Genomic DNA, 27,922 nt, shown 5'->3' on the forward strand with positions numbered 1-27,922 from the left:
AGTTCAAGTCTCTGAAGATGGTTAAGACGAATATCTAATCCTATTCAAGGTGACCTGAATTTTGCGGTGCGTGTGCGTGTTCGAAGGGACTCAACGTCTCGGTAACCCATCGCCAGCAGTAGTCGAGCGCTAAGGGCGGTTTCCACCCTCTTATCTGGGCAGAAGGCGTTCCGCAAGATCGTGGCCGGTACTTCTCTCTCCGGTATTGTGTTCCGCTGCCTGTCCTCTCTCCCCCATCGTTCCGGCAAACACCGCGTCCTTTATTTTCGGGTAATGTTGCGTGATAACAACGGCCGACCCCTCCGCGCGGAATTGCTCCGCAGGGACGATTATTAATATCGTCGGACCGAGCTCGCGAACAGGGATCCGATCGTTAACGAAAAGAGTGCTACCCCTGAGTTTTCACTGGCTGATTTTCCTCATTTTTTTCCGGCAGGAATGAAGGGAGAATGGAGCAGGATCGATGATCATGCCAGGAATTTAATTCTGATACCACGCGGGCACGCGAACCTTTTAACAATTGAAACTACAGAGCAATTGAATTAACTAGGTTTCATTCTCGTGTAGAAAAAGAAGTGTATTCATTGAGATTTTATTTGTATTTCAGTTTCGGCGGTAGTATATGGATTTAATTAACAAAACTACCAGAATTTGATTTCTTCTTTTATGATTACTGGAAAGACAAACGCTGCTTTGAGAAATCGTTAATGTATAAGTAGAAATAAGTAGAGAATTATATGTTTTACACAGAAATTTGGAAAAGTCAGTTTATGCGTTTGGTAGTTGTGTGGTTTCTCAGGAAAGATCCATCTTTTTGTTGATCACGGAAGGAGAAACTAGGAATGAGTAATTTTAAGTCGTCCAGCAGTTCCAGCGTTAAAATCGCGTGTTTGTTGCGTTTTAACGTGGCGTACGCCTCGCCTGGAAACACGATCCCGAGGATCAGCGTGTTTGCAGACAGAGGCGCGGCTAATTTCATTGGATGACGGTTCGTTGCAGTCGCGGGGACGTTGACCGTCCGCTGCCGGGACGTCGATCAATTAATATCGTTACCGGGCTCTGGATTTTGTGCGTTTATTGTGTGGGCGAGTGTGTCGAATGCAATTAAGGGACATTGTAGCGAAGATACAATGATCCTGAGTAGGAAATGTCGATTTTCGATTGGCTTTGGTCACTGAAAAAGAAACTTAAGATTATTCGAATATCTGCCATTATTACTTCCAACGTGTAGGTTATTAGATGAATTTCAAGTAAAATTGGGTGACTCAAGATTTACCTGGAAGGGGACAGGGGATGAAAATGTTAGACGTTCGACTCCTGAAATAATAGCTACTTTATTATTATAATCACGAATACCATCCATACGTCACAAGTGAAAAATATCGTTCGAACAGATTTTTATCGACAGATTTTATTATGTAATATAAACTTATATGTTATACATTGCTACATGTTCTTGCTTAACGGCTAGGTCCTATCGTCTAGGTCCTTAGAGGCTAGAATGCACAGTGACTTGTACAGAATCATCCTCCTTCCTTTCCTTTCGTCGCTATCTCTCTCTCCCTCACTCTCTCTCTCTCTCTCTCTCTCTCTCTTTTTCTCATTGATTTGTCATCCGTTTGCGCGGCAGGGTGTCGGAAGAGAGAAAGAGAATAAGAAGCGCGTCAACACTGGAACTACCGTTCGAACCGACTTACTTAATGTAAACTTATTCAATAATTTCAATAATTTCTCAGAAAGTCATCTGCAGCTTTTCATCAATCGAAGACATTTCTGGAAAACGGATCTACAGATCTACGAACCCTATATCGATAAATAATCAAAAACAATTTATCAACAGTCGAATGAACCCTTCCAAGGTCATCCAGGATGTCCTTTTAAAATATTCACAAATTAAGCTAGAGTTAATCAACGAATCGCAGAAATTTAATCAAGGGAGAATCGAGGTTAAAACTTCCCAGACGTTCTATCCGGTTCGTCGTTTCAGCTCGCAAGAAGTTTTTCCAGAAACACCGTCTACCGCGAAGGAAGAAATCCGAAATGGATAATTTCGAGTCCTGCGGTAGTTACAGCGCCGAACCGCGCGAGGACACGTCCAAGATGGGGATGAAACGGAAAATCGAGCGGTAGAAAAGAGAAAGAAGGAAACCGTTTCCCGAGGAAAGAGAGAAAGGAAAAAGGGCAACAAGAATCGGAAGGAGGGAGAGGTTACGGGGGTAGAAAGGGTTGGAGGGGAGCGGGAAAAGGTACACATTTACACGAGCGTCTCTTTGGTAACGTCTCCTGCTTGTTATCTCGCGCTTTTATTTCTTAGGCAAAGTCCAGGCAGCTACTTCCTTTTCTCTCTCCGTGTCGTTGAAAACTTTCGTCGCGAAACCGTCCCCTCGAGCGTTTAGTTTATAAAACGTTCATCCTTAATGCTGCTAAAACTGCGACGGCTCGGTCCTGCCTCCCCCGACGCGACGCTTCCTCGAAATGAAAGATGTCCCCCCCCGCCCCCGCAGCATCCCTTTCGTCGCGCTCCACTCGATATCTCGCCGGCAGAAATCCGGATTAAACGAGAGACCGCGAGTTCTTGCCCCTTAAACCGTCTGCTTCGAGAACGGAGACTCATTCCCGCGGAAATTTCATTTGTCTCTTTCGCCGAACTTCAAGCTGGAACGCTGCACAAACCGCGAAATCCGGGGAAACAGGACCAGCCGCACGCTACGGCGCCACAGTACGAGCCTAATCAATTAACCAGTTACGATTGAACGTTAGTTGTTAATTATTATCGTTAAATTTACGCCTAAGATATAATACACTCACCTAAGACGTACCTGATGATATCATTTTTTTTGGTTTGTAAAAATTTTCCCTATCGCGCCACGAGAACGGGCATCGTAGCACTGCCGGGCGAAACAAAAGGAAAAGAAGTTGAACCTTTACACGGTGACCGACTTGTTCCTCGCTTTCTTCCGTGATCCTCCTCTTCCTCTATTAATTCCAAATTATTCAACATCCCCGGATAATTTGGGAACACTCGTTATCTGAATCCATGCACGAAGGATGACGTAGAACAAGAAAATCATACGAAGGATGAACATCTCTGATACTCTCCAAGATGGCGGACATAACAAAGTAAGGTTAGAATCATCGAATCTCCATTATAACCTGACATTCTACGAATCTTCCTCATCGATTGAACAACCTGATACATTTCCCAGTAATAATTTCCACTGGCAAACAAGTGTAACTCAACGTAATTACAAATAATTCCCCCGCATCAATGGCCGCCGCGTCCGCCATCTTAAAACCGCTCGCAGACTTCGTGTGTTCACTGCGAACCGATTCGGTGCGCCGGGAAGAAAGCTATTCCGATCGAGCCGTAATAGAAAGCCACGAAAACGCTTCGCGGGAACGTATTGTTTTCGTTTCATTTCGGAAACCTCTCGATCGAGATAATATCGAAAAGGTTTCGGGACGAAATTGATTCGAGCACGGCGCGCGGCCCGACCCTCCGACCGGGTAAACTCGTTCCGCGGCGGGACAATGGGGATTCCCGGTCGCTCTCCATCCGCTAAATTATCCTCGATACGGTTTTAACGAGGAAGAAATTCCGAAGAGAGTTACGTCGATAATCCGGGCCGGACGATAACGCTCGACCGGCGGTGCGCGGCGAACTTCGGCTTCAAAAGGCGGCCGCCGGACTCGGTTAAAGGGTTAATGGAACAGGCGACCAAGAATCGCGGCGCCAATAAAGGGGCAGGAAGACGCACGGCTGTCCGTAAATTTCGGGTCACTGGCTCGGATTCCATTTCGCCCCGTGTTCCTACGGGCATTCGAGCCGATCCCTTCGATTTGCACAGGATTTACCCTGAACTGTTTCGAGAGTTCGGACTTTACGAGCTCCTGCAATTTGCATTTGTGTGAGACGCATTAAAATAGGAGATCGGGCCAATTTTCCGGGGAAGTTTTGCGTCTTTTCATCGGGGAACTCGGGACAGATGTTTATGGACTGCTGGTTGTTGAAACGAGATCAAGCTGGTGTTCGATGCTAGTGAGACGTGATTATTGTAACCATGTAATTCTACGATGATAAAGAGTTCAGATGTTCGAGTAGTTTAAAGGAACTGCGGATGAATAGAGATTACACGCCTTTCCTATGCACTGATGACGCTTGATACTTAAATTTACGAGATAATACCACTGACAGTTCAGGAGGTTCGACAGATAAGAAACCCAAGGAAACATCTTCAATCGCAATTTTAAATTACTCACTAAACATCTATATCCTGGTGAAGATACACGAGCCAATGACTTTCTATTTCATCAAAGTCCAAAATTCAGCTTCCTTAATCCCTTCACCTGCAATACGCGTCAGAGTCGTAACGAAAATTCCAAGGTGAATTCGACAAACCTAAGTGTTATTCAATTTTTTAAAACATAAATGAAATATTACTTTTCTATTATCGGTCCTCAACCTTTTAATTAAACATACACATAGAATAGGCAAGATCTCTTCGTTTCCTAATAAATTACTACCGTAACTGAATGGATCATCAGTTGAGAAATAAACCATAGGGCAAGGGGTTGAACTCGAAATGAACCGCGATCAGCTCGATCCCGATTCTAATTCCGCCGAGAACGAGTGTACAACCGATACAGCGTCCGATTTACCAGAATTTCAGGTTCGAACATCGCGAGCGACCGGGTCGCGGACGCAGCGGAGTCGGATTTATCCGGGAACACGGGCAAAGTCCTTCTAAGACCGTCGATCGACTCACCGGCCACCCGTTGAATTCCTTCGGGAAACTTTCCCCATCGATCGGTTCGGGCTCTTTGTTCCTCGCGCGTATATACACGCGCACGTAACCGTTTCCCGCGCGTGTAGATGAACACAGGCGCTCGGACGTTCGTCGGCGCGAGTCGAACGGGCTAATTGCGTTCAACGCTTTAAGCCTCGGGGAATTGCCAGCGATTTTTCGCGCCTTCGGGAAACTCTCACCTTCTTTTTCCGCTTTTTCTTCTTCTTCTTCTTCCTCTGCTTCTTTATCTTCTTGTTCGAGTTCTCGCGACCGGATCGGTCGGATATCCGGGGAGCCCGGGAACTGCGGCACGGCCCCGCAGGATCTCGCACGGGAATTCGTTCGCGTACATCGACCGGGTAATCCGGTTCGATCGTCTCGAGAACACTTCCGGAAATTTTGCGTGCGACAGGGGAGGTCTTCTTCCGGTTCCGGCATCGGGGGTGAGAGGGATTGGAAGAAGTTCGAGACTCGTGGCTGGGTAAACGGATTAAGCCTTTGCACTCGAAAGATTTTTGCGTGGGTTATTTTTTAATGAAATATCTATGGAATCGCTGATTGTACTTTATGATTTTCGATTGAACGTTTTATATTCGTATTTTGAGTTTCGTGTTTCTAGGATTATTATGTTCGAATTTGATGTTGTAGATTGTGGTTTATAGTTTTCGTCGGATCGAATGGCGATTGCGAGTCGCGTTCTTCGAGTGCGAAAGGTTAAAGCGCACTGAGGTTGTGCAAGCTCGATCGGAAGTAATGATAAGACGCGATTCTTGGGATTCTCTGGGTTCGTTCGGGGAATATCGAAGTCGACGATCGGTTGATAGATGACTGAGGAGGAAGGGAACAATCGTATCAATCCGATCGACGGTCACCATGATAATGGATTGTCTAAGAAGTTCGTGCCGTTTCGTAAAATTGTAACGTGGTTTGTAGTGTTTAATATATTTAATATTTATATCCTTCCACGAGCACTTTAATTGTTGTTTTTATTGTTATTTATTTCTCTTTCGGCTATTCTCTGTTCTCGAAAGTGTCTCCCTTTATATTCCCTTTTCACGAGGGCAATGCACGGTTCTTTGAGAGTAAAAGTTCCCGGTTAAACGCGGGGTAATTTGTTTTTTACACTGCGAAGACAAAAATGGCTGAAGTAGATTTTATGTGTGCTCATACCGTTTAATTTGTATCCCCGGCAAAAAATAAAAGCGCAACCGTTAACTCTCGCGGAGGACGCACGTGAAACTTTTTCAAAAAACTGCCTTTTCACAGGGTTAAAAGAGGATTTATATGAACGAGGTTTCTTCTGTTTTTACTTTTATTTTGCGGCCAGTCGCTGGATGTTTGAGAACATTCGCGGAGAAGTATTAGACCTAGATTTAAAGGGTATTACCGATAAATTCATTAAACTCACGAATTCTCTATTGTCTCCGTTTACTGTCTCCAAACGAGAAAATCCTTCGAAATAAATCATTCGATTGCGATCCCATTAAACCATCTATCCAAGAATATCAAACATTCATAGTGTTCACCGGTTAACCACTAATCTCCGAGAAAATTGATCGAAACGAATGATAATAATAAAACAATTACAAGAAGAAACGACACGAACCTCTCCCGTGCAACGAAATCCAAAGAAAATGCCGACGGGATGAATTGAAACGGGATCCCTCCACCAAATAGTCGATCATAGAATAGCTCCTCGTACGTAGCACACACCAATCATCTCCACCAAGAATATTACAAAATATCCACGACTATTCGCGTGATCCAATAAAGAAAATTCGAGAACGCCGGTCGTCTCGTCCCGTTACGAAATCCCTGGGTGCTACGACTCTACACGATAAATGTTATTGACGCATTCTAGCGGGATCACTAAATGACGATCCATCGCGCGTTCTCGCCTAGGTGTGGTTCACACGCGAAGGCCCGCGACGTGGGCCCCATCGGGACCACCAGGCCATCGATTGGTTCGGCCGTGGTTGAACCGTCTCGGGTCACGTGTACACGGGACCGTTTCGGCGACGACCACGACTACCACTGGTAGCTGTCGGCGATGGACTTCCCGTCGGAGCATGGGCTCGCGCTGCCGCACCATTTTGTGTCCTTCAACGGCGGACACGATGAACCGCCGCGGCGAGGCTTTATCGTGATCTTCCGCGTCCTCTGGGTCTCTCCCACGCCGCAGCTACGACTGCAGGCGCTCCACGGGCCCCATTCGCTTACTTTGCAATCCCTTGGAGGACCTGGGAACAATTTACTAAAAGTAGTGTTGTTCCTTCGTAAGCGATGGTAGCTGGAATTTAGAGATGAGCAAGCATATATGCTAGACTGATTGAGATTTATATATTTCTGAATGCTATAATGTTGATTGATTATCACATCGGATGTATAGTTTCTGAGTAAATCAATTTTTAGGTGTACTTTCAGCTAGAGAAATGGGGTAGCTTTATTGTCAGCGTTGTTCATAATGAAAGCAATGAATTCGCTGTTCATCTCCTTTGTAAATCAATCGAGAAGGAAGTGGAGACTGTATCGACAGCTTACTGATAATAGTGGGTAATAAATAATAAAGTTATTCAGGGAAGATCCCAGGCTATCAGTTTTGGGAATTTACGATTGAGTACTTGTACATTCGTTTTACTTTGTTATTCGCATGACAGCGTTACTGTCTTTATTATTTTAATGGAGAATCTTCATGGCGAGCGTATCCATTGTCAGGAGCACGTCGGATGATTTACGATGCGGACAAGAGTGTGTATATGTGTGTGTGTGTGTGTGTATATATATATATACTCACGCGTTCTGAGACGTTTCCCCTTGGACGTCAGCCGGTGATGTTTCATCCTGAGCCTGTGCTGACGTTGGTTCGCGTTGTCAGTGGAATTCCACGCATGGCCGACGAGACTGTTACCGCTGGTCGCGTTCGCCATCTTCCTCTGGATGTCCTCAAAGATTTGAGCCTTCTGCGCCTCTGCTGTCTGCTTGTACTTCTGATAATACGGCCAGCCTGTCTTCCCATCGTATCTCGAGAGCTTCGGGGCGGGTGTCGGTGTGAGCCTCGGCCTTTGCAGCGCGTACAATGACGCGATGCTGTCTAAGATGGCCGCCTTGTTGTCCCGAGGAACGTCCGTCACCGTTTGCCCGCTTCCGGTCGTCGTCCAGTACCTGCAACCAAAAGACTATCTTGTTAAGATGTGTATAGCATGTGTCAGGAATGTCATCAATTCATTTTATCAATGTTGATAGAATATTCTTACAGTAGATACAGTTTTCTTTGACATTTTTCCTTTCTGATATACCTTAGATATCATTTATAGCCTCCTTCTCCCTCTAGTGCACCTATATCTAGATCATTTTTATTAATTACCGGTTCCCTTCTTTTATGTCTTCATTAATTATTACTTATTAATATCAATTTTTCTCAATTAATTACTTCAAGATTGTATTAATTTCATTGGTACAATTAAAACATTCGATTTCTTTGTTAATTCCTTTGTTGTTTATGCTATTTTTCCTGATACAATCAATTGCATTGATATCACTTTAATATGGATACATTTAATTACAGAAATTTTCTTCCCATCATCATTGCCATCTTAAAAATCATAAAATTATGTTTCATTAATTATAAAATTTCCCCTTCAGCGATCACCCATCTTGCTGCAGACCACGGTCCTTCGTCGCTTGACTTCACTGATCAAACAAGAATATCACTCAACTCGACTCTAAAACTTCATACTCACGTTCGTTCTGATATCAAATCGTTTTATACACTTAAACTTCCGTTCACCAAAAAACGTTAAAGCCCTCAAATACTCAACCAAACGATTTTCTCGCCAGGAAAATTGTTGGATCGGCGGGACGAACGACGCGAGATCGTTCCCCGTTTCGGCGCGGCGCGTCGATACTCGAATTTCCAGACGCAGGGTTCGTCGTGCCACGGTGCCGCGCCTCTTGAAAACAATTTCGAGCGTTGATTTACGGTTGCCATGTCTACGGGGAGGAAAATGCGGCGGGGCGGGACGGGGCGGAAGCGGAACGGCAGGAAAGAACGGGGAGAGACTCGCGTTTCACCGCCGCCGAAACTTATTCGCACTCCACCCGATCGCTCCGCACGCGGAATGTTTGATCTCGTGTTTCCTGGTATTGGTAGCCTACGCACGAGGGCGCACGGCCATTGGTTCGGGTTTCTCGCGAGGAATACGAACCGAAAATGATCGGAAGAGCTTTATCATAGGGAACGGATGCGGGGGCTCTCGAAATTATTTGATTTTAGGGACGCACACTTTGTTTTACGATGTGGAATGATATCCTCTTGTTGTGTCGTATATTTCATCGATCTTTCGTGCGAAATTTGTCATTCTTACTTCAGCTTCGACAGCTTTGAAGTCGAAGTGATGTAACGTTCTTTAGCGTACGTTTGGAGGGGTTAGATTTTTCTTATTAACCCTTTGCACTCCGATGTTTTCCATTAGAAATATTTCAACATTTTCTGACGAGATGAAGACGATATTTCGTAAAAACAACTCGGCGAGAAATTCACGTGAATTGACGGAGGAAGCTATTTTACGTCAATATTTCTTAGATGCATTATATGAAGTATAATATTAAATATTAAACTTTATAGCCTCACTGCAGGAAATCAAGTGCACTCGAGAGGTGACTCATTCACCAGCAGATTTCATACGGTAAAATTATAAAATTTAATATTATACCTAGTATAACGCATTAATTTGAGAAATTTTGTCTCAAGAGAAAATGTTCAAATGTATCTACTAAAAAGCTTCTGAGTGCAAAGGTTTAAAATTTCTCAGAGGACTGACGAGTGGAACAATACTTTGTTCATAATTTTCGTTGGAGCAACTGATATCGAACAGAATGAAAAGAAAGTTTTGGGAAAATCGTTTGAAATAGCATGGTCTCACCGTTGCCATCCAATTCTATTTACGTTAAATTCCACGCACGAAATTTCCACTTGTCCGGCGTTAATTATATCAGAAAGGCGTTGCTCGATGTACCGTGATACCGCGTGAAGTAAATTGAAGGTGACGAGCGAATACATACGTCAGGAATCTCGGGCGAACCCGACACGGAACCGAGCGATCCCGTTCCTGATACAACCGGGCCAAGTAGCTCGCGTTTTTTAATTTATTCTCCTCGCATTTGCATGATTTCAATTCCCCCCGGCGAAATCTGGTTCGCGGCAGGGATAGGACAAACTCTGAGTTCGCATCAAGCCCCTCGGGGATTTCGTTTCGCGCCTTATTCCTCCGCTTCCGGTTGTGCCCGTTCTCCGGCGCAATTCGATTTTTCAATTTTCCTGGGCAGCCGTACGTCGACTCAGGGACGCGTCTAAATTTGTCAGTCTCCGCGATTCCCTTTAAAACAACGGAGAGCTGTCGGAGATTGCAAAATAAAATGGCATTCGCGAGATCAGAAATATATTAATATGAACTACTTTTTTTCTCTCGAATATGCACACTGGGGAAATGGTGTTATAATGGAAACATTTGTATTTTCTTATTCTCGATGGTTTATGATTAATTTTGAACGAATATATTATAGAATAGTCTCTAATTTCACTGAATTAATTATTCGTCAGTTATCCTAGGGGAACATAACGTATATCTTGATAAAAATGGTACTTGAATGGTAATGATAAGAACAGAATAGTCTCTAATTTCACGGAATTAATTACTCGTCAGTTATCCTAGGGCAACAGAGAACGTATATTTTGATAAAAATGGTACAACATTTTTATCTCGTGTCTCGCAATCAATCTCGACACGATTCCTCGATCTCCTAACCTCGATCTCGAAGCCCGCGATCTCGGAAATGAATTTCTGTACCGGGGATCGCGCTCCTGGCAGCGCGAGGGACGCGCGTCGCCGCGTATCAGGAAAAGTTTCGCCGAGGCGGAGCTCATTTACGTCGCCCTCGTTATTAATGGGCCGGTTAATATTAAAAATCGCCGGCCTCGTTTATTTGCCTTACACGGTTATTTACAATTACGCGGATCCGGCCGAACCATTTCTCAATTCCCCCTCCAGCGCGGTTTTTCTCGTTCTTCGCAGCCCTGCAGCGAAACTAATTATGTTTCTCACGGGGGAAACCGCGACAGGTGAATCAAGCGAACGCGCCGAACAATATTGCAGATGACGTCCGGATACAACGCTCCACTTTGTCCGTGAATGAATTTTGATATCGTTGGTCCATTCAGGTTCCGAATGGAATGAATAATTGTAATCGAAAACTGAATTTCTAAATAGAATCTAAATATTCCATAGACACTGTGAATGCATTAATGACACTTTTAGATTTCTAGTATAACGAGAACAAGTGTTATAAGTGAAACTGGTGCGCAAGATGAATATTTCAAGTGATAAATTATTATCGTCTATTTTATTCTCTGCGGACCTCTTCAATTTCAAGCTTATGCAGTCCTTCGGCCGTCAAATCTACAGTTCAACGTCACGGCGACTACAGTGCGGAATTATAGGATGAAATAAAGTCGCTATTATCATAATCTTCTTTATTATTTACCCCTCCGTGGTTATTCTATCAAAACCGCAATGAAAAATCGCCGTTGCGACCGGTGGATTCCAGCTCGAGTGAAATTCTATGGAACGTCCGGCCCGAGAGGCGGGCGAAGCGGACTGGAAGTCATCCCGCTTTCCATTATTGCGCTTTCTAATGGCCACCGGCGGTCCGAAACAGGAACGAGAGCGGTCGTTTCTTTGACGCGCGGAATCGTCGGAACGACGCCGCGTAGGAACAACATTTGCCTGGCGAGCGTTTCCGCCGGAACGACTCGTTTCCAGCGCGCGTTCCGACCGTACAGCCTCGAGAGATCGATTCCGATCCGTGATTCCTCGATTCCGGAACAGACGCCCGGTGTATTTCGACGAAACGAAACGCGTCTCGGCGATTCGTCGCTCGAACGGAGATCAATTAAGCGAGGCATCACCTTCGCGAGGGATAATTGAAAACGTATTTACGAGGATACAGTTATCATATCGAATCTGCAATGCAGATCGCTCATTACCGCCGTGCCGCTCCGATGATTTTAAAATGCAAATCATCCGCGCCGCGAATTTCTGTACGACAGCTGACGCGAGTTCCGGGGTCGCACCGGGCATTTCCGGTCCGTGAGAAATGCGGCGGGACGCGGCCGACGTTTGCTTCAGGCCTTTTGGAGAATCCTCCTTTGAAAAATTGGAATAATCTGACTTTGATAATAATTCAGAAAGAAGTTGTTGTGTTATGCTATCTAAGATTCATCGATGAACTACTATTATTTCTGTATTATTCCTGTACATCTCACGTATTGAGATATTTTTAAGGAAATCATTACGTGTGAATCGTTAGTTTTTGAGAGATCGAAATTATATAAGACCTCTAAATTTTGAGATTTAACTTTTTTACAAATATTGAGATTTATGGAAATTTCTGAAGTTTTCTAAGTTTTGTGGTACACATTTTCCGTTTTTAAAGACGAGTGGCACGGTGTGTTGCATCTTTTAATAAATTCATTTAAAACCGAGCTTTCAGTGATCTCGAGGCTCCCGTGTAATTCAAGATCGGCTCGCCATTTTGCCGGCAATTCGATTTCAAAGAAAAACCGGCCCTCTAGCTTGAATGGCTGTTCCAAAGGATACTGGCCGAACTATTGTTCGATCCAGCCTGGTCGTCCAATAACAGACTTCTTCGTCGCCGAGTGACATTGTTCGGGCTCGCTGTCATCCCGCCTCGGCGTTCCTGAAGTTGCCACTTCAATGGATTATTATACCCCGCCGTGTAAATAACGCGGCCCATTCAGGCCGTCGTGAAACCCGACGACGTTCCACCACGGAGCCTTTTATTAATGCCAGGCCTCAATTTAGCGGGTAACAATCGCATTATGAAATGGACAACGCTCCGTTGGTTACTGTCGCGGGAAGAATTCAACCCTTTGAGCGCCGTTGACGCTTGCCTGCTCTCGGGGAAACAAAATTTAGCCAATTGTATCTGTGATTTAACTGTTTACCTTTCCGCTTGGAGATATGCCACTTGGAGGAAGATGCTTTTTAAGTTTGTGATCTGCTTTGTCTGGAAGACTTTTGAAATTTGAAATGGAAAACTTCGAACATGAAAGTTGGAAGTTTAACCTCGAAACTTGAAGCTTGAGACTTGGAGCTTGGAACTTGATGCTTGAAGCTTGGAACTTGAAAGAATAAACTTGGTACTTGAACCTTAAAGCTTGGAAGTTGAAAGATGAAACTTGGAATTTGAAGCTCGAAGCTTGGAACCTGCAAGAGTAAACTTGGAACTTGAAGCTTCAAGCTTGGAACTTGAAGGATAAAACTTGGAACTTGAAATTTCAAATTTCAAATTTCAAATTTGAAAATTGAAAGTTGAAATTTGAAAGTTGAAAGTTGAAAATTGAATCTTGAAACTTAAACCCTGAACTTGGACGGAACTTGGACGAAACATGGAACTTGAAAGCTGAAACTTGAAACTCGAAACTTGAAATCGACAGAGCGACTGCGCCTCGTTACTAAAATTCTCCAACGCTTCGTTCCGCGAGTCGAGATTCCGCATTAACTTCGAAAAACAAGTTCCCCGAAAATATAAACCGGGAAAATCGCGCGCGTCGCGGTTCCCGGTCACAGTGTCGCCGGTGTCCTATAAGCCGCGTAATAAAAAAACAAATTCGCCGACGCTGCAATTTGGTTAAAAGTTTCCCGCCCGGGGCCAAACGCATGATATTTCACGGTTGTCGTTTGGGATATCGCAGCGGTGTCGCGAAACAATTCCCTCGCCGCGCTGGGCGAAAAAAATTTCATCGAACTCCATCGTCTGGCAGCGTTTTCGGGGAACGTAACGGCGTTTCCGGATTCGCGCGTCGATACACGGGGATCGAAATCGAACCAGCGTCTCCCTTTCAATTTTCTCGCCGGTCGTTGACGGACTAATTAAACGCAAGCGAGATTTCCGAAATTTCCCCGAAAAACCGACTTCCCACGCGTGAAATCCACGATTTTTCTCGAGCAACGCTTGTTTTCGCTCGAACGAAAAATTCGAAGGGCCGGCGGAAATCAATCGCACTCTAGGAATAGTCAATTGCGACGGAAAAACTCCGATGCTACGGAAAATTGAAAGAATTTTCAATTTTCTATACGAGCGAAAATATTTCCCGACGAAACCACTCGCCGTTTGGAAAAACGCCAAGAGCTCGGCGGCAATATTTCGAGCTGGATTAATGAATCAATTAACACGTTCAGCGGCAACGTCGCGACATCCGCAGTCCAATCATTACAATTTAAATATAGTAATCCAATGACCCGACAGTTGCATAATTACCCCAACAATTACGTGCCAATTCGCCCGGTACCATCCATAAGAACTAATTTTCCGTAAATAACCGATACCATCCGCCTAATTATAAAGCAAGTTTACGAATCATCTACCAAAAATGAATAAAACCGACTCGCAAAAACTAATTCGATATTCCCGTCTCGTCAAGACACCTTCTCTCACTGTCTAAAAGTGGCAACCTATCGGTTCGTAGACTTACATTAAATTCATTCATTTCTTTTCCTTCTAATTATCTATCTCTATTTTTCAATTATCTGCTTAGGAATGAGAAAACGATCGCGCTTACAATATATTATTCGTGAAAATATAAAAGCGTAATTCTGTTTCTAAAACGGAACGATCGCGCGGTTTACAGTTTTTTTCAATGTAAAAACAGAAAAGTGTCATTCAGTTTCTACACCGAAACGAAAGGAGCGCGATCGCTCGGAGCTTTTCAGCTGTATTTTTGCAATGATTCGCAACACTCAGGCGAACTTTTCAAATACTTCTACTCACTTTCTAAAAACCACAGTTACATCATAAACATCACCAGCAAAAACGAGAAGTATTTACAAAAGTGAATGCAAGAACCATTCGCGCAGAGCTCCGCAAGATTCACACCACAATTCAATAATATAAATTCCACAAGCTAAACAAAATCGATGCATCTCACCCGTAATTATACTCACCCAGCGATTCTCATTTACATATACAAAACAGCGAGCTTGACGGTCCAACGAGGAAGAAGACGAACTTGCATCAGCTCGATGGTAAAAGTAGAAGAGAGAAATAGGGCAAGACGGCGTCGCGGGGAAGGGATGCGATAACGATATGAAGAGAAAACGAGGAAGAGGAGAGAGACAGGCGAAAGCGGAGCGAGAACGGCGGCAGCAAAGGGGAAAGCAAACGCCGGATAGACCTCGACTGAGGCTCCTCTCGAAATGCCAGAAGGAGGCTATCTTTTCAGGGCTGCGGCGCACTCGACGACGGCCCATTTCCAGGGCTACCATTCGCGATACGTTCCCCGTCGGACATTGTCGTCGCGGTTTCAAGCCTGCCACTGGGGGCTGCTGTGTCCTTTATGCCGGCCGACCGTGTTCATTGAACGCGTCATTCTCTCCGACCACTCAGACGTTAGTGCCGAGTCCGATGACGGTCCGTCTCTCTTCTACCACCGGATACTCTTTCCCTGGCTAACGAACGTTTCCGGCAGCCGACCCATTTTTCGAACGGCGTTCCGCGGGTATTGTTCTTCGCGCGAATCGAACGCCGACTAGACGCTCCCATTGGAACTAGGGCGTTTTTATGCGCTTTCCCTTGCCAGAGTGAACGTTCCGCTTGGTTTTCCGAGCGAGTGGACGTAGACAGTTTTGGGGCTTGCTTTTGTTCATGGTCGGATAATGGGGTTAGGTGTCGGTGAAGTTTTTGGACGGTTATCGTGTTCTGTTTTGGTTTTTCGGTTTATATCGTGTCTTTTCTCCTTGCTTCTTTTATTCGTATGTTTCGTTCTTTCTCGTTTTTGTGTGTACTTTTCATTTCTGCTCGCTCATATTTTCTTCCCTCTCGCGTTACGCAGGGGGCTTCTCGAGGAAGGATTCGAGGGAGGACGATGAAAGCTACTAGACAGGCGAGAGGAACGTACCTGTATCGTTGAGTGTCCATTTCCTTCCGCTCTTCGGCTATCGCCTCGTTCAGGTCCCTGTTCGGATCGATCCCCCTGGGGGTCGCACTGTTCGCTAGTAGATTGTCGTTGCTGACGAACTCCACCTCGACGTCGTCCTCGTGATACGTTTCCGTCAGCGTGTACTCCCGCAACTGTAACGAGAAACGGAATTTCGAGATCCAATTAGAAGAATCATAAAACAAATTGAATCCGTGGGCCGAATTCGGAAGCGGGACCCGCGGAACACAGCGGAATCGTCTGTCTTATCTGAAGCTTGTTTCCTTGTTTCGATCCGGGGGATTCTTTCTTGTTAAACGCCGGCGAATTGTCCGCGCGGAATGTAGATGCGCCGCGGTTACATCGCGTGCGCCAGATAAGAATTTATTACGAGCAGAATTGGTTACATCCCGACAGTTAAGGGAACCTTCTCATTATATCCCTGTAACTGTTGGAAGCTTGACGTTTAGTATGCGATCTATTATTCATGCAAATTTCCGGCCTCGTAGATTATTTCACAGTAACTGCCCTGGACCAAAGGGAATTTTACCTCAACAGCGTAGCAATTTATCAACCCGCAAGTTGAACAATGTCCTCGTCCCTCGAAATTCTTTTCGTTTTTACGTTTTCTTACGAAATTGGGAAAATGAATTCTACGATATTCACGTGTGCGTTCGCTAAAGATTAAATGGTCGCACGGAGAGGAAGTATTTAATCTTTCCTGCGTAAAGGAGAAAAATGGAATTGAATGTTCAAAGTGGAACGAGTTGTAATCTGTTTTAAAGAATTCGTCTGTGGATTATACAATAAACTCGCGCCGGTTCCCGGGGACGCGTGGAGCGTCGAGAAAGCAGTCGCCCCGCAACTGCCTCAACTTCCGGCGCGAAGTTGCTACATCATCGCTTTCGAAATTTGTATCGACGTAGCCCGGGTCCAATAGCCGGCCCGAAGGTGAGCTCAGCGGCGAACTTGGTACATTCTCGCGCGAAACAAAGCGCACCTACATTATCCAGCCACCCTGGCGGCTAATATAACCGGTTACGATAAACTGAATAATCGTCGAATAGAAGTTCTATCGGAACTAATAATTTCCGGACGGTGGAGCCGCTCGAAATCCCTTGGAATGGGACTGTCCCTTTAGTTCGAAGGCTAGCCTATTATTATTTACAACAATATGATCGATACAACTTTGTCAGTAATTTATTGAAAACAGAGGAAAATGCATACTCTATGTCTGTGTTTGATATAGTATGATAATTGATAGTAGAAGAATAATATTTAATTTTTATTCGAAGGGATTGAGTAATATTGATAGTTGTTAAATATTTAAAATGTTAAACACGAGTCTAACACGTTATTGTAAGACAAGGGGTTAATTAAAGTGATTAAGATTAGTGAGGTAATGTATTATTATTTGAACAAAATTCAGAAAATATGTCAGTGGGACGGAGTAGTAATCAGTAGAATAAATAATCAGTAGTATGGACAGTAAGTGGAGCAGATTTACGTGTGGTCAGACATGCTAATAGAATAAATAATTCGTAATATAAATAATCGTTAGAATAAACGAACGTGTGAGTAATCGGTGAAATAAATAATCAGTAGAATGTACCGGCGCGTGGTCAGACAGCCAAATACGAGATCCACAGTGACTCAGGTTCGTCCAGAGATTTTCCACTCAGCATTCGTACAAACAGTTTTTGACGTTTCGTTATTATTTGCAATCCAATTTTCAGATACTTTACAATTATTGTTGGCGTGCTTCCACACTTTTTGCACTTTTAACGTGGAATTCACAATTTCATGCATAATACAGGGGAACGTGTATGACAGCGCGCGAACAGCGAATTTACGAGTTACCGTGCACAGCTCTCACCGTTAAAACTTTCGTTAAATAAAGTTGCAGCCGGCTTCATCAGGGGATGAAAACGATGTATTGATATTTACAAGGGAACGTAGGATTTTACGGAGAGCTAGGAAAATATTTAACACGTATTTTTCACGTGAAACTACGGAATATATGACACGCGTATTTTCTCACTAGTAATCACCCTCGTTGAAGGGATGAAGACAAGCTAACAGTTTTTAAATGAAAATCCTGTAGGATCGAATATTGTTGAAGCCACTGAAGCTAGAAAAGAAATTTTTAATTATCAAATTGCCTTATTTCTATACCTTAGTTTTAATATTTTCCAAAATATTGTTTTTCATTTATTTACAAGCAACTGCTAAAAAGAAATATATGCAATATTATTTCTAGCGTTTTTTCAGTTTTCTAGTTTCTTTTCAATAGTTTCTTGCTGCGAATGATCGAAATTATTTTTTCAAAAATCCACGGCGCAAATCTAAGAAAGGGCAAGAACCAAAATTCGGAAAAAGAAATATATACAACATTATTTCTAGCGTTTTATCAGTTTTCTAGTTTCTTTTCAGTGATTTCTTCTTGCTGCGAACGATCGAAATTATTGTTTCAAAAATCCACGGCGCAAGTCTAAGAAAGGGCGAGAACCAAAATTCGGAAAAGAAATATATACAAAATTATTTCCAGCGTTTTATCAGGTTTTTAGTTTCTTTTCAGTGGTTTCTTCTTGCTGCGAATGATCGAAATTATTTTTTCAAAAATCCACGGCGCAAGTCTAAGGAAGGGCGAGAACCAAAATTCCTAACGCGTGCATAATGATTTATCGTCGGCGTCCCCAACCTTTTTCCCTTTTCCCGTCGGGTCAAAAAGGGTTTAGCCAGCGTTGCGGAATAAATTTCCCCGCAAACGACAATCGGATCGCGTCACGATGTCACTCGAGTTCCCGGCCTCGTGATTAGTTCCCACACGGAGGATCCCGAGGGAGGCGTATCGACTCCGTATCGGTTCCAGTCCGCGATTGATCGAGCCGCGATCGATAGGTTCTACAAAATTAAAGTAGACTCGCGCCGCTCCCGTATCCAATCTACCCCCGTGCACCATTTTTCTTTTTCCCAAAAAGCCGCGGTAGAATAAAAACTATCCGTCATATCCGCCTAGCTGAAGCTTTCTTTACCGACTTCCCTTAACAATGAATATTCTTTTGCATATTATGCAACAGAATTTTTCAATCAACGTGACCGAACCGGCAACTCGAAAAGCAGTAACAACAGCTGTCACGCGAGGCAGAAACGGTAGAAACCGTTAAGCATTTCAGTACCTTAATTTTCATTTTAATCACAGATTTAATTATAATTTAGATTAAAATTTTTCTTCTAATTACAAATTTCATTATAATCCCGATGAAAATTTCAATTTTAATTTAACTTCAGCCTCAGCTCCGACTTCAATTTTAACTTCGATTACTTCGCTTTTCGTATTGCTAATTAGAAATTCAATGTTCGATATCTCAGACAGCAAAATACAACAGACTGTGGCAAACAAGTTGCAAAACGTGATCCCAGACTGACTGCCGAGCAACCGGGGAAGATCCAAAGACGGGAACATTAATCTCCCAGCGATTTTCATTCGGAAATCCTTCAACGACCGCTGTCTGACAATGTCGGTCTCGCTAATGAACTTCACCCGCTCGAATTATCCGTATCGTATTTTACAGGACCGCCAGGATAATTACACGGCGATAGGTTCTCCCGTCAGCGTCGAGTGAAAGGATGAAATAGGAAGTACGAGGCCTCTCCCGTGATCTCTTCCGCGGCGGGTTTTCGGGCGGTAACGGGAGTACAGTCACGGTTGTTCCTACCAACCGACAGCCGCTTTGAAACTGGGCCGTGCGCTAATTAAAGTCTAATTAATTGTTTCACGTACGGTGGCAGCTTCCAATTATGGTTTCCAATCGATTATATCGGGGGCTTTGCGCGTACCACGGCACGCACGGACGGCTACGCGGGCTCCAGGCCGTTCGAACGCGAGAAAAACTCGGCCGAGGAGGTTCGAGGTATCGCGAGAAACTCGACGAGTACGCTCGCGAGGTAATGGACGGGGAAACGGAACGAAGACTGATGGACGAACGTGTACGTGCCTCGAGGACGCAGCAAGAACCGGCTTGTTTCCTTCCCTTTTTAAGGTGTCGACGCGGTGCCGGCTCGATTAGCAATAATCTCTAATTAGCGTCGTCGACGAGGATGACGTTGGCGTTTAATTAATTGAGAATAACGCTCGTGGGAGCGTTGCGGAGCCGGCCTTCGTTGATTCGTTCGTTAAGAGGGAATTGTGAGCTCGCGATTGACGTTTCATACGTGAGTTCTCCTTTTAGATTGAGTTTGGAAGATTGTAGTTTCAATTGGGGTTAACTAGATGATTGATCAGGGGATGGTCCTTTGGGAAAATGGAAACAGAAGGAACATTTTATTTCTAATCTTCGTCTCATGTCGCTCTAATTTTCTTTTTACTGAACTCTGTACATTTACAGGAGAAACATCAAGATTAACACTAGATTTACTGACTACTGTACAGTTCTATTGTTCTTAGAAAAATTGTTATTCGTTCGTTTAGATGTTAGAGATTAGAGGTTTAAGGGTAGACAATTAATACATATTTGCTGTACTATTTACTTTCGCTGCTAAGTTCGTGTAAGATTTTACCATCGACAATTTGGAAGCAACGCAACAAAATTTTCCGTTCTACTTAAAGTGGAAATTTCATTTGAAGACAAATTAACAATAGCAAAATAGTTGTTTGATCCATGGGTAGTAAGCAACGTTGATTGTTAAATTGATCGAGAAATCTTCATCACGAGTCTCGCTCGTCGTTGTACGTCAAGGGGTGTATAAAGGTCGATCCATTCACCAAATAATGCTTATAAAATTCAAAACGAGTTAAACCGACTCGTTCCGTAAATCCAGTGTTAAACGTTCTACCGTAACGATCGTGTTTCGAACTGCAGCGATACCGGTAATAATAATAAATTTATCGAAGCCCCTTTGGCGCGGCAGGAATAACATAGAAACGAGAGATATACACTTTCCATGAAATAATGTCATAGATTTTGTAAATGACCTAAGATTAAATTCAACCCGTGGCACGGGATACAGAAATGCGTCCCGTTGCCGGCCATTTCCAGAAACGCTTCGTTCTCAGCAACGAGCACGGCCGGCCGTGTGTTTACACACGTAGGGTCGCATAAATTTCGCGACGTGAAATTTGATTCGGCCCGGGACATGCACTGGGTGTCCAGAACTCGCGAAACCGGACACCGGCGGCACCGTTGCGGGGTCCACTTTTCTTCGTGCCACGCCGGAAGTCACCGACGCGACCGAGACAAAAAGCCCGGGGCTAGTTGCGAGGGGGAACTGTGTCGTGAATGGGATTCGCGGCCGGCTGCGCGCTGGGGTTGATATTACCAACCAAAACACACCCAGACTCTACGTGACCGAGAAAATTACCCAGCTGCATACAGGGTGATCCACAACCGGCGATATACAGATCATTATCCTACACGTAGAAATAAAACGAAAGAATCAAATTTTCTTACACGACATCTTGTCTTCTAGAGAATTCGATTCGACATTTTTTTTAATATGACCAACGGGAGATGGTTCTATATAGGGAATTGAATAAATAAGAAAGAATAACATTTTTTCGTTTGACGCTTCGTTTAAAAGATAATGAGGTTTCAAAAGTAGTCGAGTTGGTACTCAGTGTCTGAGCATGACCTGCCAGTTCTACTGCTCGAGGATATCGAGCTAGAGTCTTTGAATTTGATTATCTTGGAAACGAAGCGTTGAAGGAGAAAATTTTATTCTTTCTTTTTGATTTGGTGTTAGTTGTAGAATAAGCTACCGTTGACTGTTGCGACGTGGGACACCCTGTATCCGAGTTTCTACGTTGCAATGTCACCCGCAACCTTGCTTCCGTGTCTTTTCTCCATGAGCTTTCTGTATTTCCCACCGTAGCCGTGCCTTCACTCATTTCCATAGGACGCACACGCTTTTCTTTCCCCACGGGTACTTCGCGATTCTTCGCCATACGCCTGCGAGACCGCCGGAAACACGAGTACAGGTCCGTGGACACTTTTGAGACTGGCTCTTTGAGTCGGGCATCCCATCGCCGATATAAATTCAGGAGATTAATTAAGAAGTACGAATATCAAAACGTATCTATCACAAGAAATCTAACTTAAAAGATTACTACCAAAAGAATATTAATAAATACAATTCATTATATCAATTCCAACCAATTTTGATAATACCCCAAAAATGAACAATATTATAATATTCCTTAGATCTTCTATTTCTCTTCTCAGTACAAACTTTGAATGCCTGGAGAACCTAATAAACTTAGGATACTTCCTTTAAGACCCATTGAAACAATTTAACAGTATAACTAGTGCAATATTACAGCCTACAGAGTTCAAGGCGTTAAATATTAACAAAACTCACTCACTCACCTCGTTCTCAATTTCACCCCGACGTTCCATTATCCAAAGAAATATAAATGAAAACAATTTAACATCACAACTAGTGCAATATCGCAGTCTACAGAGTGCAAATAGTTAATTATTAACAAAACAGTACTCCCCCAAGATCAGTAGCCTATCGCAGAGGGTTAATCCAAAGAATCCACTCACCCCCGTTCTCAATTTCACCCCGACGTTCCATTATCCAAGGAAAAAACCGGATCCGGTAATAAAAGAGCCCGACGTAAATGAGACTCGGTTACAGCGCCCGTCCCAAAACATTCGATGCGCGGGACGGGGTGGCTCGTGCAGGAAGAATCGAAGGGGTAGCGGCCGCCGGAGAATAAATCTCGCCTGTATTTACGGCCGGGTGTATTTACGCGTTCATTTGCGCGGAACGCCGGCAAACGTTGGCTGGCGGCCGTCGGCTGCGCTCGGGGGTATGCGCGCGCGCGCGCGTGTGTGCGTGCGTGTGTGCGCTGGGGACATTCGAGAGGGGGTCGGTTAGCCCCGGGGCGTAAACACAAATTTGAAAATTTTCTCCCCAGCCCCCGGCCCCCGTGCAAACGACACCTCCTCGTTCATTAGCGCTCCGTGTCGCGCGAAACCTAATCTACGCGAGAATATACACGCGGCCGGAAACTCGCGGCCGGACCCAATGGATCGTGGCCTGGCTCCGGGCGCTGTACGACTACCCCCTGAAACACCCGTGTATTTACCCTCGAACTCGCAACAACTCGCATAAATCCACGGCGATTAGTTTTTGGCCGTGTAGATCGACCCTTCGCCCTGGACACGCTCGAACGTAGCTTTTTCGAACGTTTCCGCAGTTCGCTGCCGGCTTCGAGGACCGGAGCGGTATTTTCTTGAATATCCAGGGAGGATTTTTGGAAATTACTCGGTATGATTGTAGGTATTCATTCTTAGGGTGGATGGAGTATTGGTTGTGGCGGGTTTATTGTGTATTAAACGTTGCGACATAGAATTCAGTTATATAGAGGGATTGGTTTTCTTATTTTCTGGTGTTTATTTGTAGTCATTAGGATCAAGGTGAGATCAAAATTTTCGAGAGTGAGGTTAAGAATACAGGAGATTTATTTCCCCTTGTGGACGAAGATTCTGTGGAACAGAAAACCTTCAACAGGTGGAGGTAAATGATATATCATTTGCTTAATTAACAGAAGAAAGGGAAACTACGCTGATCTCCTGCTGTTCGAGTAATTAAATCAATTATCTGCGACTTAGTCTTCCAAATATGAACCTTTCATCTCGGCGAAATGTCGACGTCCGCAAAGGGTAATTCAGTCCGTGATCTTTATAGTATCTTGAATGAGTTTCTCAGATATAAAGTAACATATACGCGGAGAGTGCATCTGGAATTCAAGGAGTATACATCTAATTATTATTTCCATGAGTTTCATATGACCTACAATATCCTATCAAGCTCTTGAAAATTTCAAACCGAATTCGACAAATTAGTTTCTTAGAATATTAATTAAATACTACTATTCCATTATGAATCGTTACACCGAGTAGGCATAAAATAGGCATACAAATGTTTCCCTAATTATTGTACATCATAATTACGAAATATATCATAGAACAGGACAATCTCGAGTTCCCGGCCGCAGTCGCGAATCGATAGTCGAGTTTCTTTCGAACAAGGATCGAAGTTTCTTCCGAAGTCGAAAACTTCGTAGGGGTTCGAGGGGCGTTCCCTTTAATTAGCCCGAGCCGCGGTCCATCGAGAGTCTTCCGGTCGTGAATTGCAGCTTCACTGGTCCGCTCGGTGTATCTTGAGGCCTGAGTTGAAAAGGGCCTCCGAGTCGGTCGCGGCGCCCCTTTCTTCGACGGGAGACCGGTGAAAGCAGCCTCTGGACCCTTGCCTTGCACCCAGTGCGCACCACTTTAGGCTTTCACGGCCGGATGACCCCGTAAAGTTCTACGATCGCCGTTTTGGATCAGGGAGATCTCGACCGGCACCGGCAGTATTTGCGAAACCGACGACGGACACTGAAATTCTCCCATTCCCCCCTTCCTGCAGGACTCGTCCGAGCGGATGCACTTCCGCCGTGCACGATATACGCACACAGGGTGTCCGATTTTGACCTCGCCGGGGAAATATTCTTGAGAGACGGGAAAACTGGAAGAACGGCTGTTAACGCTGAAACTACCGGGCGTAATTAACCCCTTGTACAATGACGAGTGAGACTCGCGATGAAGATTTCTAAACTAATTTAACAAGAATCAATGTTGTTCGTTACCCACGGATCAAAGGAAACAACTATTTTGCTATTATCAATGTATTATCTTCAAATGAAATTTCCACCTGAAGTAGAATGGAAAATTTTGTCGTATTTCTTACAAACTGTCGATAGTGAAATATTACACGAGCTTAGTAACGACAGTAAATAGTACGCCAATGGGTTAAACGAGCTGTTACTAATGTTACCTTTTTGTAATTATTGAGGATAATAAATGCAACATTTGTTGCTACGTAGCTGTTCCTCTGAGTAGAATACAAATTGAATGGTGGCAATAGAAGTGGATAATGAATATGATAGATAAATATACGAGATGGAAGATAGATATAGTTGCAGTATAGAACAACCTTGATATCTTCCCCTCGCAATTATTAAAAAGATAATAGATGTCTCTCTGGGAAAGTATTAAGGAAATTCATTCCATAATGTGCGAACTGAATTGCAAATCGATTAAAGTCTCGATAGATGCATTCTTGGAGTTTTTATAGAGGAATTTCAACAAGTCAATTTAGTTGCTCGGTAGTTTTAATGTTGATAGGCGAGAGTGGATTGATTCGATTTAGAATATAGCTTGATGTTACACAGTGTAATTAATGAGATATGAAGTGCTGATTAGGTACTTGGGTACAGTCAGTTTTTATCAGTCGAATTTCAAGGGGAGGCGAGAAAATTTCGAATTATAGAGATTTTATAGATGATCTATGGTGCGTGATCACTGATAATCACTAAATTCCAGTCGAAATTAATACTAGATCTACGTTCAACACTTTATTCTTTGGTTCTAGAATACTATGAGTTCGTTTATATAGGTCCCAAAAATTGTAACTTCGGAACTAGAGTATTGCAACGTGTATTCACATAATTGCACGAATCAAAGTCGACGTAAGCTACTAAATAATTTTTAAAATATTCAATATCCGTCGGTTCGATGGGTTCCGTGAAACTAGTGTTAAATAAGGACACCCTGTGCACACACGTATGTGTCGCGCACACAGCCTGGCCACGGCGATTCTCGAGGCCGCGTCGCATTTGCGCGGACGTGATTTTGCGGGTGAAATGTCCGTTTGTTTTACATCGTGTCCCGGACGGTCGGTTCTTCCGCCGGAAACTCGTAATAGACACGCCCACGCGGCCCTCGATACATCCCCGGCTCGCGTGGAGCTTGTACGTTAGGTGGCTGCGCATGAAACGTCGAGTGTTGCGGAAATGTTCGTCAAAAATCTGACCACAAATAAACGCAGCTCGAAAGATTGTCATTTAATTAATTACACAGAGAACATGGTGACATTAGAAAATAGTACAAAATTCTTGAACGAGTTTAGGGTCGGTAGATTCTTTCTAAATTGAAATAATTTATTTTCCTATTAGTTCCGATATTATACTTTATCAATAATAAAGTAACTTCGATAGCACAACTATGAAAACATTTATCCGTATTCTTAAACGAGTTTAGAGTCGGTAGATTCTTTCTAGATTAAAGTAATTTATTATTCGACGACTTTAGATATTATACTTTATTAAGAATGAGGTAATTTTAAAACTATGAAAACATATTGGGTTGGTCGAAAAGTTTCGTAGCATTCTCGAACGAAGTTCGACGAACAATTTCGCTATATGAAATTAAACTTCGTCGAACTATTCGCGGCCGATTCTATTCGGAATGGCTGTTAGCGCATTATAATATAAACGGTGCATTATAGAATAAAGGACTTTTTAGGTAGCCCTATATTCCGTTTAATTAACGCAGCACAATAGGAAGACGAAGTACTCGTTCTTCGTCTCTTCAATACGCGTCCGTGCAATGTTATTAAAATTGTAATTACCGAGATTGAAGGCACGCTCTCGTTTTGTCGGAGATTTTTGAATTCGATATTGTGCGTCGAATATTCATTATTACTTTCCGCGCGGTGCGATTTAATACCGATCTCTGCTTTGTTCATTACGAAGCTGATATAATATTTTAATAACGAGATTTTAAATCGCGAATAAATCGGATGAAATACTATTAACAAAACCGAATGGGGTCGGGCAAAGGTACTCGCGCGGCGAGCCCGGCTTGTTGTAAGGGATGACTAAAAGGGAAACTCGATAAAACGGACGAAGAAACAAAACGAAAAAAAAAAGGAAAAACAGAATATACCGGTGAAAGCGTATTATAGAGTATTCAACCGGCAGCAAAGCCGGAAAACGTGGACATTGTGCGAGCCTGCGACCGGAAACGCGGATAGAATACACGGTGCGCTGATACCGGCCGAGCCCTATATAATTGACTCGAAAATTTCCCATGCGTGCACCTAATAAGATTCCCCATCCGCCGACGGAGCTCTTTTTTAATCCGATTCCCTATTTTTCGGTTGCAAAAATGGAAAACGGATTTCCCCTTGGAAAATTTCTGCCGCTCATCCACTCTGCTGCCTTCCGGTTTTCGGAATTCCGGGGAAACACGAACAGAAACCTATCAGCACAGTTAATTGGCGGAACATTATTTTTCCGGGTTGAATACGCGGCATTCGGTTGTCGGAAATTAAAAGAATATCGCGGATCTACGCCTTCTCGAAATAGAAAATATTTTGAAGCTTCTGAATTACTGCAGGACCGCTATAATGTAAGTAGATAACAATCTAACGCAACGATTGCTACGAAATAATTAACACTAACACTATCCAGCAGTTACATTGATTTTTAGGAACTCTATAGAAACTTTAAGAGTGCATCTATCGGTACTGTGGTATTAATGGAATTTAAATGTATTTTATTTTAAAAACATAGGAATAGATAATTGAAGAAAATACAAATAAATGGAAACGATATAGCTCGTAGATCCCAAATCTCTCCCAAATCTCTCGCCATCCGCACTTAACCCTTTGCACTCGGAAGTATTTCGTTAAAAATACTCAACATTATCTAACTAGACGAAGATGATATTTTTTGAAATTAACCCAAAGAGAAATCACAAGTAAATTGAGAAACAAAGCTTTTTTACATTGTCTAATACTTCATCAAATCAGGTGGTGACTGAGAGTCACCTCTCGAGTGCAAAGGGTTAAAAATCATTCTCTCCCAAAGCATTCTTCTTACTCTCACCTCCAACAAATTCTCAAACATACTCGGGAAAACCCACTAACCCTTTGGCCTGATCTCCACGAGTCCCTTCCTCTTTTATGGTCCTCAGAATACTCGCTGTCCCACTGTCTTAAAACTACAATAGTACTCTAATTGATTTGCAATTAAATTTGCGCATCGCTACATCGATTTCCTCAATAATTCCTCAGAGAAACTTATCTTTGTAATAACTGAAAGATATCAAAAATACCTGATATCGACCCGTCCGGTATGTGTAGCGTTAACAATCGTTTCTATATATCTTTCCCGCGGAAACAGTGATTAAAGTGATACACAAAATGCACGAGAACATTAAAGTTTCCACAGCTTCCGGGCAGTGGTACAGTTAAATCGTGTTACGCCAGTTGTCGCGTTAGGGGCTGTTTGCACGAGGAGCGGAAC

At 43.5% G+C, this 27,922-nt stretch overlaps 1 protein-coding gene across 3 annotated transcripts in view; it reads right to left on the reverse strand.

Moving 5' to 3' along the window:
- Positions 1–1,321: 1,321 nt before the first annotated feature.
- Positions 1,322–27,922, reverse strand: part of LOC116431605 (spondin-1) — a 279,700-nt gene continuing 253,099 nt past the window's right edge. For all 3 annotated transcript variants that reach the window (XM_031987281.2, XM_031987280.2, XM_076373028.1), the window contains 3 exons: positions 15,763–15,935; positions 7,582–7,949; positions 1,322–7,027 (listed from right to left, as the gene is read on the reverse strand). In XM_031987281.2, coding sequence (XP_031843141.1) covers positions 6,816–7,027; positions 7,582–7,949; positions 15,763–15,935 — 753 coding nt within the window. In that variant the 3' untranslated portion in view covers positions 1,322–6,815. The remainder of the gene's footprint in view (positions 7,028–7,581; positions 7,950–15,762; positions 15,936–27,922) is intronic.

Source organism: Nomia melanderi, chromosome 13 (genome assembly GCF_051020985.1).
Source record: "Nomia melanderi isolate GNS246 chromosome 13, iyNomMela1, whole genome shotgun sequence".
Classification (NCBI taxonomy): domain Eukaryota; kingdom Metazoa; phylum Arthropoda; class Insecta; order Hymenoptera; family Halictidae; genus Nomia; species Nomia melanderi.